General features: G+C 39.0%; 1 protein-coding gene across 1 annotated transcript in view; it reads left to right on the plus strand.

Moving 5' to 3' along the window:
• The window catches only part of tmtopsb (teleost multiple tissue opsin b), a 104,896-nt gene extending 90,320 nt beyond the window's left edge, over nucleotides 1-14,576 (plus strand). The window contains 2 exon segments of the mRNA XM_037694236.1: nucleotides 3,949-4,182; nucleotides 14,283-14,576. Of these exon segments, the coding sequence (XP_037550164.1) occupies nucleotides 3,949-4,182; nucleotides 14,283-14,576 (528 nt within the window).
• The last annotated feature ends 1,011 nt before the right edge of the window (nucleotides 14,577-15,587 follow it).

Consider the following 15,587-nt stretch of genomic DNA (forward strand, 5'->3'; position numbering starts at 1 on the left):
ATAGAACGTTGGTTACGTACTGTAACCCCAGATTCTATGAATATAGGCGTAGCCCTTTAAGCGTCGGGCCTCACTGGCTCCTAAATGGCTGAAGAAAAAAGCTATTTTGGGAGCCGATTTCCCGCTCTTAACGTAATTTATACGGACCGGGTGGGGCCCACACAGCAGGTGGGCGTGGACTAATTTTTTTTCAGTGCTTATGCTCTGCATAACGGGATAAACCCATCAGCGACAGCCTTAAAGGGCTACGCCTATATTCATAGAATCTGGGGTTACAGTACGTAACCAACGATTTTAATACTCTATTACCATGTACTCATATTATGCTTTATCAGACTTTGCATGAGAAGTCATGCAGAAACATATTTTTGTTAATGAGCATCCAGAAGTTAGTTCTCTTGGAGAGTTGAAATATATTTATTTAATTAAAATTCAAATTAATTAAAAACACATTCACTGAATCTGTTTATTTTTTTTTACTTTAAAATGATGCAGCAGGATTTATGAATATTAACTTGTTTCAGACAGAAGATCTGATTGTAAAGATTTTGAATGTCAGTTCATCTTCTGCTGCTTCCTGTAATAAAAATATAGTTCACTGTTATCTCAAGGGACCAATAAATGGTTTAATTAATCTGTCAGGATTTCTGTCTGGCTGTCAGTCAGATGCTCACCTTCCAGCGATAAACACTGATGGAAAACTGATTTATAAATGTAATATTTAGTCAGAGCAGAGAAAAGGATAATGAGGAAGCAACAAAGAGCCACAGAAACTGAAGCACTTGAAACTCTCACAAGCTTTGACTTTTGTTTCATGAGGTTTTTTTTATTTTTTTACATTTTTTTTATCAATTGAGTCCATTTTTCACCTCAGTCTGGTCACATTGTACTTCCTGTCCTCTTAAATACCATAGATGTCTCAGTTTTGCTGCTCATTGTCCAACTCAGCTGTTGTCATGTTCACGCCTCGTTTTGAACTTACAGATAAGGCTGGCATAGTTTATTTCCTGCCTGTCTGCTTTTGGATCCTTTCATTCTACAAAACATGACAGAAACAAAACTGTCATTTCATGTCCCAAAGCAAACAATTCACTCACCTAAAGACATGTAATAAAAAAATAAAAAATCCATAAACAATTGGGCTAATGAACTTTTTCTTCCTTCGCAAACCTTAAATTAATTCCAAACAAGTAATAATGTTTTGGTTTTTCATCCACTGTAAATTTTATAATCATTATATGAAATAGGGCAGCATGGTGGCACAACTGGTAGAGCTGCTGCCTCTCAGCGAACAGGTCCCTGGTTCAAACCCCGGTCCAGGGGCCCTCTGGGTGGAGTTTGCATGTTCTCTCCGTGCATGCGTGGGTTTTCTCCGGGTACTCCGGTTTCCTCCCACAGACCAAAAACATGCATGTTAGGCTGACTGGTAACTCTAAATTGTCCCTAGGTGTGAGTGAGAGAGTGAATGGTTGTTTGTCTTGTTTGTTTGTCTCTATGTGGCCCTGTGATGGACTTGCGACCTGTCCAGGGTGTACCCCGCCCCTCGCACAGTGATTGCTGGACAGGGGCACCAGTGACCCCCGTGACCCAAAATGGAAAAAACGGGTAAAGATAATGGATGGATGGATGGATGGGTGGCACAACTGGGAGAGCTGCTGCCTCTCAGCAATCAGGTTACCCTGGTTCAAATCCTGGTCTGGAGCCTTTCTGGGTAGAGTTTGAATGTTCTCTCTGTGCATGCGTGGGTTTTCTCCGGGTACTCTTGTTTCCTCCCACAGACCAAAAACATGCATGTTAGACTGATTGGTAACTCTAAATTGTCTCTTAGTGAGTGTGTGATAGGTTGTTTGTCTCTTTGTGTCCCTGTGATGGACTGGAGACCTGTCCAGGGTGTCCCCCACCTCTCGCACAGTGATGGCTGGATATGGGCACCAGTGACCCCCATGACCCAAAATGGAAGAAGCTGGTAACGATAATGGATGGATTATATGAAATAAAAACAAGGCAAATAAACTTTTTTTTTATTTTTTTTATTTACATTTTTTCCTTTTGGATGTTCTATCTATCTATCTGTCTATCTATCTGTCTGTCTGTCTGTCTGTCTGTCTGTCTGTCAAGGCCGTAAAACTCTACTGGATGCTCGTGATCTCTGGGCCCTTAAACGTCACTGCACCTCAAACAGGAATGCCACTGTCAAGAAAATAACAGAATGGGCTCAGTAATACTTCCAGAAAGCCTTGTCAGTGAACACATTCCACCGTGCCATCCGCCTTTGCCAGCTGAAACTCTACAGTGCAAAGAGGAAGCCATTTCTAAGCAAGCTCCACAAGCTCAGACGTTTGCACTTGGCCAGGGGTCATTTAAAATGTAGTGAGGCAAAATGGAAGACTGTTCTGTGGTCAGATGAGTCACAATTTGAAGTTCTTTATGGAACACTGGGATGCCATGTCATCCGGACCAGAGAGGACAAGGATAGCCCAAGTTGTTATCAATGCTCCGTTCAGAAGCCTGCATCACTGATGGTATGGGGTTGCATGAGCGTTTGTGGCATGGGCAGCTTGCATGTCTGGAAAGGCACCATTAATGCAGAGAACTATGTTCAGGTTCTAGAACAACGTATGCTCCCATCTAGACGTCATCTCTTTCAGGTAAGACCCTGCATTTTTCAACACGATAATGGCAGACCACATTCTGCAGCAATCACAACATCATGGCTACGTAGGAGAAGGATCCGGGTACTGAAATGGCCAGCCTGCAGTCCAGATCTTTCACCTATAGAGAACATTTGGCGCATCATAAAGAGGAAGGTGCGACAAAGAAGGCCCAAGACGATTGAACAGTTAGAGGCCTGTATTAGACATGAATGGGAGAGCATTCCTATTTCTAAACTTGAGAAACTGGTCTCCTCTGTCCCCAGACGTCTGTTGAGTGTTGTAAGAAGAAGGGGGGATGCCACACAGTGGTAAAAATGGACTTGTCCCAACTTTTTGGGGATTTGTTGACGCCATGAAATTTGGAAACAACAGATTTTTCCCTTAAAATGATACATTCTCTCAGTTTAAACTTTTGATCTGTGATTTGTGTTCTATTCTGAATAAAATATTAGATGTTGGCACCTCCACATCATTACATTCAGTTTTTATTCACAATTTGTTTAGTGTCCCAAGTTTTTTGGAATCCGGTTTGTAGTAAAAGTGATTCAAATATAATGAAAATATGGTAAAATTCTCCAAACATCACTTGTTTACCAACAAAAACACAATTCTGTGCTTTTAATCTTGATAAACTAACATTTTTCCAAAGGAACTGATAACTTCTGTTTAATTTGTCATTCTATATGTTCTGCTTGACTGCTGCCTCTCAGTGAGCAGGTCCCTGGTTCAAACCCCGGTCCAGGGGCCTTTCTGGGTGGAGTTTGCATGTTCTCTCCGTGCATGCGTGGGTTTTCTCCGGGTACTCCGGTTTCCTCCCACAGTCCAAAAACATGCATGTTAGGCTGATTGGTAACTCTAAATTGTCCCTAGGTGTGAGTGAGAGAGTGAATGTTTGTTTGTCTCTATGTGGCTCTGTGATGGACTTGCGACCCGTCCAGGGTGTACCCCGCCCCTCGCACAGTGATTGCTGGACATGGGCACCAGCGACCCCCGTGACCCAAAATGGAATAAGCGGGTAAAGAAAATGGATGGATGGATGGATGGAGGTTCTGCTTGAATTGACAACATGCATTGCATCAAAACTTTCTGTCTCCCAAAGCACAAAACTTGTTCTTTAGGCATTGTGGGTAATTTATCATTGTCTTGTTAAATGAAGCAAACCGACCCAGTGTTGGCGCACTTGGATTAAAGCCACTAAGAAAACTTATGAAAAGTGCTGAGGATAAAGTTATAAAACTTTATCTTAACCCCTTTTTGAGCCATTGCGGTGATAATAGTGTTTCCTGTCTTCCAGGTGCGCAGCGTGAGTTCAGTGGTGAACCGTCGCAGAGAGCAGCGGGTGTTGGTGATGGTCGTCGTCATGGTGATGTGCTACCTCGGCTGCTGGCTGCCGTACGGAGTGGCAGCTCTGCTCGCCACCTTCGGGCCGCCTGACCTGCTGACCCCCGAGGCGAGCATCACGCCGTCACTTCTGGCCAAGTGCTCCACCATCATCAACCCTTTTATTTACATATTCATGAACAAACAGGTGAGACGTGAATATTGGCCTCATAGTGTTGTTGCATCTTTAAAACCACTTTTCTTCTGACCTGTCTGTCTTTATGAACATTCTGAACAAATATTGAGTGAGGGAGATGATGACCATTTTCAAGACCACTTCTTTATGTTTGACTATCAGGTTCTGAGAACGAATGGATGTTTTTTTTTTATATATATTGTGCTCCCCAGCCTGATCTGATTTAAACCTTTGTCCCTGTCTGTCTCCATTATCCTCTCAAAGATAAACAGCTTCTGCAGTTTCAAACCCATCATCATCTTGGTGATTTCGTACATTTTATTTATGGTTTTAAGATCTATTTCTGAAAAAAAAATGTTTTAATTTCAGTTACATTATTAAATTTTCGACATGTGGTTTAAAAGAGAGATGTGCATCAACCAAAATTCTCAAGTATTTGTAAGAATCCACAAACTCAATAGGAACACCATGCATGGATGAGATAGGAGGAAGAGTTGCTGGCACAAACATTTGTTTGAAAACATCATCCCTTTGGTTTTATCAACATTTAGCACCAGTTTGAGGTTGAATTTGTCTGACTAAATGATGTCACATGCAGACTGTAGAAGCTGGAAAACCTTGGCAACTGTGTTAGATCGGCAGTAAACAATTGTATTGTCGGCATAGAGATGCAAAGAGGCGTCAGGAATGTTTTGACCTACATTATTTATATAAATTGTAAAAAGAGTGGGTCCTAAAACTGAGCCTTGTGGGACACCATTGGTGACCATTAGGTAACTAGATGAAATACTGTTCTGTCGAACACATTGCCTCCGACCTGATAGAGAGTTGGAGAACCAACGAACAGTGTCATCTGAGAAGCCAGTATCTGAAAGCTTGTGGCATAAGATGTAATGATCTACTGTATCAAAGGCTTTGGACAGGTCTAAGTAAAGCAAAGTAAAAAAATTAATTGGGTGCAGCAAAATCTCATACCTACTATGTTGAGATATCGCTCTTTCACCCGCAAGCCCCCCCTAGATTTTGTGATCATTGTCTCATTCTTCACAGAAGTCAGATCTTTGATTTTCATTGACATGTTGGTGTGCAGTTAGTAATTTTTCTAAATGAATTATAAATGAACATTCATGGATTTTTAATGCGGGACTGCAGAAACTGGAAAACAATGCTGCTGCATCAGTCATTTTCCTGAAGATACTTTAAACAACGCTTAATCATTGCAACTAATTAAGAATTCCTTAGATAGAGAACTTTACTAATTGGCATTTATGTATGTGAATGTTTCTGTAAAGTGCCCTGAGACAACTTTGTTGTGATTTAGTGCTATATAAATCAAATGAATTGAATACTAACATTGAAATGAGCAGCTTATGAGTAAGTGAAACTCTGATAAAAAGTCTGCATGGTTGAGCAGTTTATCCTTTTTTTGTTTGTTTGTTTGTTTTCTTCCCATTCAAACCAACTTGTTGAGTTGTGAGGGCTGCAGAGTTAGGACTTAGTAGCAGACTGCACTGAGTGTAGCAACATAGTTTGCTTTAAGGGTTAATTATCAAAGTTTTACTCGCTGTGTTTGCTAAGTAAAGTGTTCACAGAGCAGCTTCTGACTCACAGTAGAGTTTAATGTTCAGTGCTTGTCGAAAATAAACCAAGACAGCAGCAGAATATTTAGTCAACTAATTACTGTTAATTCCATTAACTAAGTGTCTAAAGGCCATGAAGGAAACTTTAATGACTTGTTAATAAGCTCAATGGAAGCCTGGGACAAACATTATCTGAAGGTGTTTGATGATGCTCAAAGGATGGATGTCACAAGCATTTCAAACTTTAATGGGTCAGACACATTTTAATGTTCCTGTGAGCAAATAAACATGTTTTAATTGATGTTGTTTCCCTCTTTACAGGTCTATAAGTTATATAAATAGATTAAAGTAAGTTTTAGGCTAAAAAGCTTTTGATTCCAAACATATTAGTGTTCTAAGAAAAGATGAAGCACCTTAGAGTCCTCTGTTCTTTGCCCACCAGCTGATTGGGTCTAATTACCCGACACTAAGGCCAGTAATCGAGGCTTTCTGTGATTTACACCCAGTCGGAGCAACAAGATGACACTATTTCTGTCTGTTGGCTCTTCATTTGCACCTTCGGAGAGAACACACATGATCCAACCCCTGTGCCTTCACTACCCCCTGCACGGCTGCACATCAATGAAGTTCAAGGACACAGAAAAGACAAGATAAAGAAAGAAGCAATTTGCTTTCCAACCTTGCCTGCTTTACGGCAGAACAAATGTTGAAATGTTATCTGTGTGCGACATTTCACAACCAATAAATCCTCAGACACTCGTGAATCAAATGAAAACCGTAAAACATGAGCAGAACACGCAGAGACTTCAGTCTGTTGTAGATTTCAACCACAGAAAATTACAACTGAACCTTTAGTTCCTACTTTTTCCACATTTCTCTGTTTACTGGATAGAAATGATCAATAATATTATTTAATATAAAAGATTAAAAGAGATTTAAGCTTCAGCAATAAATAAATAATTATATAGCTCCAAGTCACAACAGAAGTCGTCTCAGGGCACTGAACAAAAACATTCGTATTTAAAAATGATAATTTAACATTATTTATCTGAGGAGCAGACTGCTTTGAGTTTAACTCCATCGCAGAACTCTCATCTTGAGCAAGCATGAAGGCGACAGTGGAAAGGAAAACCTCCCTCACGAGGAAGAAACCTTTATCAGAACCAGGTTCAGGACAAGTGGCCATCTGCTTTGACCGGCTGGGCTTAACACAATGGCAGGTCAAGAATCACGTTAAGATAGAAATAGTATCAAATGAACACTATTCAATTTTAACAATTCATTTAAGGAAATGAGGTCAATTTGCCCTCTAGTAGTCTAAGCCTATAGCAGCATAACAAGCCAAACTTAACTATAGGATTTATCAAAAAGGAAAGTCTTAGGCCCAGTCTTAAAACTGGATAATGTGTCAGCCACACAGACAGAAACTGGAAGTTGTTTCCACAAGAGAGGAGCCTGAACTGAAAGATCTTCCTCCCATTCTGCTCTTGGAAACTCTTGGAAACTCTAGGAACCGCGAGCAAACCTGCAGTCTGAGAGCAAAGTGCTCTGTTAGGAAAATATGGAACAATAAGATCTTGAATATAAGATGGAGCTAGGTTGTTGAGGGCTTTGTAGGTTAGAAGTAGGATTTTGAATTCTATTCTGGATTCAACAGGGAAACAATGGCGAGAAACTAAAACTGGAGAGATAAGATCTCTCCTACTAACTCCAGTTAAGACTCTGGCAGCAGCATTTTGGATTAACTGAAGACTTTTTAAAGAAGTATTTGGACACCCAGATACTAAACCGTTGTAATAGTCCAGTCTAGACGTGACAAATGCATGGACCAGTTTTTCTGCATCATTTTTAGATAAGATGTTTCTAATTTTAGTGATATTACGCAGGTGGAAGAAGGCAGTTCTAGTAACATTTTTAATGTGGGGGGATAAAAGACATGTCCTGATAAAAAAAAACCACCAAGATTTTTAACATTAGAACTGGAGGCCAGATTAATGCCATCCAAGGAGGGCAAAATTGCGCCGCTCGGGGTGGCTGCATGTTGAAGTAGCTCTATTACTTTCATTCTGAGTTATTGCTTTTGAAAACTTTAATTCCTCTTTTTTCTGGATGTAAATCGCTTTTTTCAGATAATTATTTCCTCAGGTATCAGATGCTATGCAGCTGGAAGGATTTTTACTTAAAGCTTTTTACTTTTGGGCTTTTGTTATGATGCGTAACCATGGCAACAATGTATTTTTTTAACAACCAGGAGCAGCTGATTAACATCTCAAAAGCTCAAATACTTCAACTACAGCTCCAAATCCCAAATGAGCTGAAAAGGAGGCGCCATATATGAATTCCCGTCAACCTGGTGGAGGTACTCGAGTACCTGACCACCAAGATCATGGAGAAGGTGGGAAACTCTGCTCATGACAAAGGGAGGACCAGGATCACCTTCAGCTGTCTGTCCGTGGTGACAAGGAGCTTTCGGGCAGTCCTGCTGCCCAGGAGGGCAGAGAGGCCCGCCAGATCTGACATCAAGCTGGATCCAGGTGGACGGATCAGTATCTGTGGCCAGATTCTTCAGATTCGCTGCAGGAGATCCTTCCTGCCCACAGCTGTCAGCATCCATAGCAACTCTTGAATGAAACCAGGATGATGAGCTAAAACAACAACACTTAATTTCCTTTTGGGATTAAAGTATTTTTGAATTTGAATTGAAAAGACAAAAAAATTAATTCCCAAGATTTAAAATAAAAATTTAAAATTTAGTTCTCAGTCTACTGTCCATATGATACAAATTCAATTTTCTGGCAGTTTTAAAATGTTTTTTAAAATTAGTTTTGTGGTACTGAACTGCTTTGTGACCAATAAATTGTTGTTTTTTAGTTCGGATGAGGTTCAGATTGATTTGGGACTAAAATTCCTAAATAACTTTGAGACTCTGAACTCATTTTAAGCAACTTTTTTTTATATTTCTCGTCTCAGTTTAAGCCCAAAACTGAGTCATAAATTGGATTTTACTATTTAAATTTTTATAAAATTTCAGTTTCCATGAGCACAAATGGAATTAATTACACTGTCTATTTTTAACTAATTTTGTTTTTGTTAGGTTTTAGACTTTTTATTGCTGATTTGTTTGACCTCAAACTTTTTCTCCCTTTATTTCATTAAAACGTTAATTTTTACAACATCAGCCTATTAGCAAGTACTTTGTTGCTCAGTTTTGACACAACTTCCGCAACCTTGAAAGGACACAAATTCAAAAATATAATGAGTTATTTGTAGTTATAGAACAAAGTAAAAAAAAAAGATGGAGTTTACACAAGTTGTTTTGGTGCTTTTGTGGACAACTTCATTGAAGCGGTTCAAAAATAAAATGATCTTCTGTGTGATAGCACACATTTTAATGAACAGAAACACCGAGATGTAGTCAAAAATATGCATGCTGAGAAACTGAAAACTGAGATCAATACTGAGCTCTTTTATATTCAACACATTTTATGCCACACTGTGTCCTTAAAGTCGTTTAAATAGTTTTAGAAATCAGCTTTCGTGTCATGTTTTCTGTAAAGTCTGCAAACAGCTGCAGACTCTTGCATATTTGACCTTGTGCAGGCGTTTGTTTGCAAAGGGTAAAGTCAAATTATCAAGATTGATGCTGGGAATATGTGAGGCAGGAATAAAAACAAGATGGAAGCTAAAATGAGGAAGTGGCAGTGAAGAAAGAGCAGCAAATCTGTAAACGATATAAATGAATGCTAACATGAAGGTAAACGAGAGGGGAGAGTAAAGGATGAAAGTTCTTTTTAATCTTCCAAAGGTAGCTTTGATTTGGATTAGCATGTGATGTTACTATGAAGGAGCGATGACCTTTCCACCTTTATCTGCCTCATTGTCAGGCCGTCGCTCAGCTTGTGAGGCATTTAGCTTGTTTTGATGGCTGACTCGCTGTGACGGCGGAGGGAAGTCTTTCTGTAGGACCGAGCTGCAGAGGAGCGAGCGGGAGGCTGCACTGTGTGGCGCTTTCAGTCTTCAGTTCCTCCCAGCCCATGATCATAGCAGCACTGAGTTGAGGCGAGTTGAAGACTTCAAGCGCTGTACAGATTCACGAGCCGGACCTCCGCTGTTGTCTTATTGACTAATAAAATGTTTTTGTTAGTTTTAAAGCAATCTCTCTGCAAAAGAACATGAAAGTCAGTATTTGTTATATGATGTAAACTGTGCATACTGTATGTTGTCTAATTTTATGCTGTTCTCATCTCAGGACTACTGGATTCAAAAACAAAATTCTTTATTTTATCTAAGCATTTTTCTTTTCCAGTGACACATTTAAGTGTTTAATGATTACATGAATTATTTAGTGAATCCCAAACAAAAACTCAAAGCAGTCCGCACCTTTTTGTCCAGAAGAACTTGTGAGAAATTCATGACTTAAAAAAAATATATATATATATATATATATATATATATATATATATGTATGTATATATAAATTGATGATGTCTGCAATATCAAGATGTATTCGAACATCCGATCAGATTAGCAATCTTTGTTTCCTAAGGAACTTGATGATGTTTCCAATTTAAGGTGGCACCAAATATGTAGATTATTCACAGTTTCTATTATAAATATTACAATTTGAATTTTAAAAATTAAATAATCTCACTGTTTAGGTCACAAGTGCCCATGCTAAATATTCAGTGATCATGTTTTTGTTTTTCATGTAAGTAAATAAACATTTGGAAAAGTTATTCTCAAGATCATAGATAACATTTAAAAATGTCTTTGTTTTTGTCTATTCATTGTAATGCAAGTATTTTGGATTTAAAATGTTGAACCTGGTTGTCTAGAAGGTGTTTTGGTTTGTTTTTAATTTTAAATAGGACTTTTAATGGAAACCTTTGTCCTTTGTCAACCTCTAAATATATACGATATATATATTTTTAAAAAGCAGGAAGGCAATGGAGAGAATGAGGAAGAAGACAATGATTACACTTTTGGCTTTGACTAATTTTTATGGGATTCATGCAAAATAAATACTTAATCTTTTCCTCAGGGTAAATTTGAGAAGTTTGAGTAGAACATTGCTGCAGAGTGGTGTAGGCGGTTAACATTGTTCTGGGTTTGACACCAGGTTAAGGGGCTTCCTGTGCACCTCTCTGTACACAGGTGCCTATTTTTGGGGGTGCTCAAGCACTCCTAAAATTTTAACTCAGCACTCCTGAAAAGTTTAGAACCCATCATTAGGATTTTGTAAGGAAACTCAGTTCTCAAACCTTAGATTCACCAAAATATTGAATATATTTGAAATAAATATGGAATAAATGATGACAGTCAAATGGGCCAGTAAAATTTATAATTTTTTTGTAGTTGCTTGAATCGAAGCCTTGACGCCTCCTGTCAATCAGTCCAATATAGGCATGTCAGCAACTGACCAATCAGTGACCTCAGTTTGTTCTGAAGTGAACGCCCTTTACCTGCAGCCCAGTATTCCTCTAACAACATTATCAGGGTTTTGCACGTACGCTTTGTGGTCAGAGGCATTTCATCCAAAATCATTGGAAAAATTGGTTAAACGTTGTCAGTGGGAAACATGCGGTTCAGACATGTGTTACCCCGAGTATTTAGAAGGTGGAATACAGTTTATTACTTTTCAAAAACTAAACAAGAAGTACAACCTGTCCGTCTATATGAAGGTAACTGCAGGTCAATCCTCCATTTTCTGTCATAGTTACATTGCATGCTTAATGGTTAAATTAAAGGTTAATGCTTAAAACTAGTTGTGCTTTGTTTGGTGTGTTTTATATGTAGATATATGTTGTAACTTCTGGTTGCCAAAGTTAAGTCTTTGTTTGTTATGATCAGTTAACACTACACTGATTTTGTACAGTGTTTAATAGGTTATGTAAAATTTACACTCTTACATACTGTATTTCACCGAGAGTTCTTGCCCTGTGTCACTCTGTGACATGAAAACATCTACTGCAGTAACTATTTTAAGTTATTAGTACTTAGAATTTTATTTGCTCGTCTTATTTGCCTTAATGTTGGCTGAAAAGGCAGAAATGCCTCATTAAATGCCTCAGGTAACGCCATGAGCTTCACTGCCTCCACTATTACAGCTATCTTGTTTGTTTGTTTGTCCAAAGGCTAATGGCAAGAAGGCGTGATTATTATCGTTTTATATTGGCTAGTAATTTTTTTCTCTAAAACTTAACTTAGGCTACACTGTGTTTCTTGGACTGTGGCTAGGATGCATGAGAGAAACAGAGCATGCTCTATTCACACAAGGAGAGCTGTTGGTCAGGTTACGTCTTGTTGTGCCAGTAACTCTAAAATAGTTACTGAATCAAGAGTTTACTTGTGTATGTAAAACCTGTTAAAATACACCAGAATGCAGGAAATGGCATCTACTTTATTCAAAATTTTCTGGGGGAGGACCCTCCCAGACACACCCACCAGTGTCTCAAACTGAACTAAACTGCCTAAACTACTGTTTAAACTGCAAATTAATTAGACCAATAACATTTTTTCTTGACCGTTTTGTTATGTAACTCAGTGAGTGACAGGTGTCCAGCCAATGACACGATGTGGCTGTTGCTCACAGTGGTCCTCGATGTGCTCAGGGAGCTTGTGTGTTTGCCCAGACACATGAAAAATTAGAGGGAACATTGGATTGTTAACTAAATTTCCCTTGATGTAAATAAAAGTGTAAATAGTTGTTTGTCTTTAAGTTGTCCACTCTATGTTAAATAGGCAGATTCTAAATGAATTCCCTTCAGTTTTCCAGCACGTTTAAAGATGTTCACATCGGTTCTGAGCTCCCATTAGTTGAGGTTAGATATGATTCATATCAGGATGGACAGCTGATGCACTTCTTGTTGTGTTTTGGTTAAACTGACTCCAGATCTGTTTTACTTCTTTGTCCTGCTGAACATTAGCAGGGCTGGTCACTCTCTGAGAGACTAACCAGTTCAATTTCTCGACTCGAGCGTAATCTTAGCTCCACCTCGGTGCTTCCTGCAGGGAGTCTCACTTAACAGTGCCATCTGTTCACCCCTTCATGTCCGAGCACTTTTCTCCCCTTGGTCTCCCCCAGCAGTAATCTAATTCTCACACTCTCCTCTGAACAGCTGATGCTGTGATGAGATGCTGCTTGAACCTGATGATGGCTCTAAAATGAGCTGCTGGTAATTAACAGCTATAAGCACATTGACAACAGACAAAGATGGGGGGGTGGGGGTCTGCTTGACTCTCAGCCAACTTCTTGAAGGATGAATCAGCTCCTAAAATGCACCTTCAGGAGAGATGAAGCTTACTGGAGGGACAGGAATGGCGATGAACAGATGTGTGCTCACCTGTGTAATTTTTGGAGCAAAGTGATGCATGATATAGCCATAGACCATCAGAGTAACAGTTCAGATCTTTTCAAGTGGATTTAAGAGTTTTGAACCTCATTTAGGATAAATAGTTTAATTCTGGCCAGACTGGTGAGCTTACACTTAGTTTGAGCATTCTACAACAGGTAAGACAATAACTATTCACAATCTGCAGAACTATTAAAAAAAAATAACAACAGAACTCTTACTTTAATGCTTTACTCAAGCCTTTGCTTCGTTTCAAATAGGAGAGACTGTGAAAATATGAGGACATACTGATAGAAACGTTCAAAGAAGGTTTGTTTTTATTCATGGTCATGTTGTTACTGCAAAAACAATGTAGTAAAAAAGACTGTTGGCAACAAATTGATATCCAATCACAAGTGGAGATACCTTTTAATCTCTGACACATTTTGATCTATCCACTTTTGACTGAACTGAATTGGATTGAAACAAGGTTCAAACAAGCTCTTTGTGTAGTGACCTCACGTTTCTTTGTCTTTTCTTTGTATATTTTGGTCAAAGTATTTAAAAAAAACTGCCATCAGGGAGAAATGAGACAAATTTGAAGACCTGCTTGTGTTTTAAGGGGCAAATGCACAGATGCAAATCTTTATTTTAAGGTAAACATTATGCTCAATTTGAAGTAAATGTGGTTTTGGAAACAATTTGATGAAGGGTCAGGGGTCTGCCAGTGTTTTGTTTGTTGCAGTACGTCTGCAGCACCATGGGGAAATGTAGTAGACTTTAAGTATACGTGTGGAACTGGAGAGTATACTAAGTACACTACGTTTATCCAGGGGTAGCCTGCAGGTCTACAAACATGGAGAAAAGAAGAAACAGATGTATTTTTTTGGAAAAGTTCTGTTAATTACAGCTTTTTACCTGTACATATTCTTACACCTCTGACCATCAGGCGTTTACTTGAAGTTTTTTTTACAAGTTAATTATTTGTGTGTTGTATTTTGGGCAGTGACTGATAGATTTGGAGTATTTTTTGTCCACAGCTACATCAGTTATCAATTTAATTTCTTTGTCACCATAAATCACTGTTTATTAGATGCTGCTGTGCTGTTGAAGATCTTTACAAAATGTAACTTCACTTTATTTAAAAGTTTTTAAACCCTATCATATCTTCCAACTGCTGCCGTTTGTCTATGTTGTGCAGTTCTCCAGATGCTTCTGGGCGTTTATCTGCTGCTCCAGTGCCGAGCGAGGCTCCAGACAAACATTTTCACGGATGACAAAGACGTTGCGCACCGTCCGCAAGGAGAAAGACCTTCATGTGACCGTCCCTGCCCTGTCCACAGCCGTGCCCACGTCCAACTCTGTCCACGGTTCTTTGCAGGCAGCCAGTCACGTGGCTGCTTCTTCAACAAACCGAGCAGACGCTGCCTCTGAGGAGCCTGCTGCCGTCGACCGTACAACTAAAGTGATTCTGGTGGCTTACTACAGGGAATAAACAGAAGCTAAACATTTAGAAATGAGAGAAAGAATAAGGGGAGCAGGACTCCCACTCACAAATCATTTTTAATAGCAGAGATGTGAGCTCAGATGGACTCTTCAACACAAGTTGAGACAGAGGACGATTGTTTCATAATCTTGACAAATGAGAAATTAAAAGATTTCAAGGGGTTTGTTTAAATCAAAAGGAAAATATGAACATCAGGGCTACATATAAAACTGTGTTGGCATCAGTTGTACCACTTTTCTAATGACAATGTTAAATATTCACCAAAGCACAAAGGCACATTAAAATGGATGTGTTCACTGAGGGGTTCATCCCAGATTTACAACCAATAATGTCATCAGGACAGCTGTTTGTTTCATGCAGAAGAGCCGTTTAGTTTACTTTGAAGGAAAAGATCAGGACTGAGTCCGAACAAGGCGAGTCAAGAAGAGGGGCCTTGATGCACATTTCAACAAATGCACAATTTAGGTCAGAACGTGGAAACATTTTGTTTAAAATATCAAAGTTCATGCTCAATAATCTAGGTTAAAAATATCCATCAGAGTTCAGTTAGATCATCTGGACAGTTTATTTTTTTGTTGAGACGTTTCGTCCTTCATCCACAGAACTTCATCAGTCCGAGGAGCCACAACAAACTCAGTCTCACAAGCAGCACACTCCCATATATAGTGGACAAAACCAGTTTTATGATTATAAGACGGTTTCTGTAGCCCGCCCTCTCCCCCTGTTGACTCCTCTGAGGCAGCCATAGCTAATGTGGTTCAAAATTAAACGTCTTTAAAAAAAGAGAGAGAAATCGTCCAGATGACCTGACTGAACTTTGTTGGATTTTGTTTAAAATGTTTCAAACAAAGTTATGCTTAGTTTTAGACTAAAAGTTTTACAATTATTATCTAACTGGTAAAATGATTTGCTGGTTTTATTACCTTAGCATGAATCATTTGATCATTTGTATTCATTTGCACAGTGATACATCATTACAAAGGCAATATTACTGTTATA

The sequence above is a fragment of the Nematolebias whitei genome, chromosome 20 (genome assembly GCF_014905685.2).
Source record: "Nematolebias whitei isolate Nwh7 chromosome 20, NemWhi1, whole genome shotgun sequence".
Taxonomy (NCBI): Eukaryota; Metazoa; Chordata; class Actinopteri; order Cyprinodontiformes; family Rivulidae; genus Nematolebias; species Nematolebias whitei.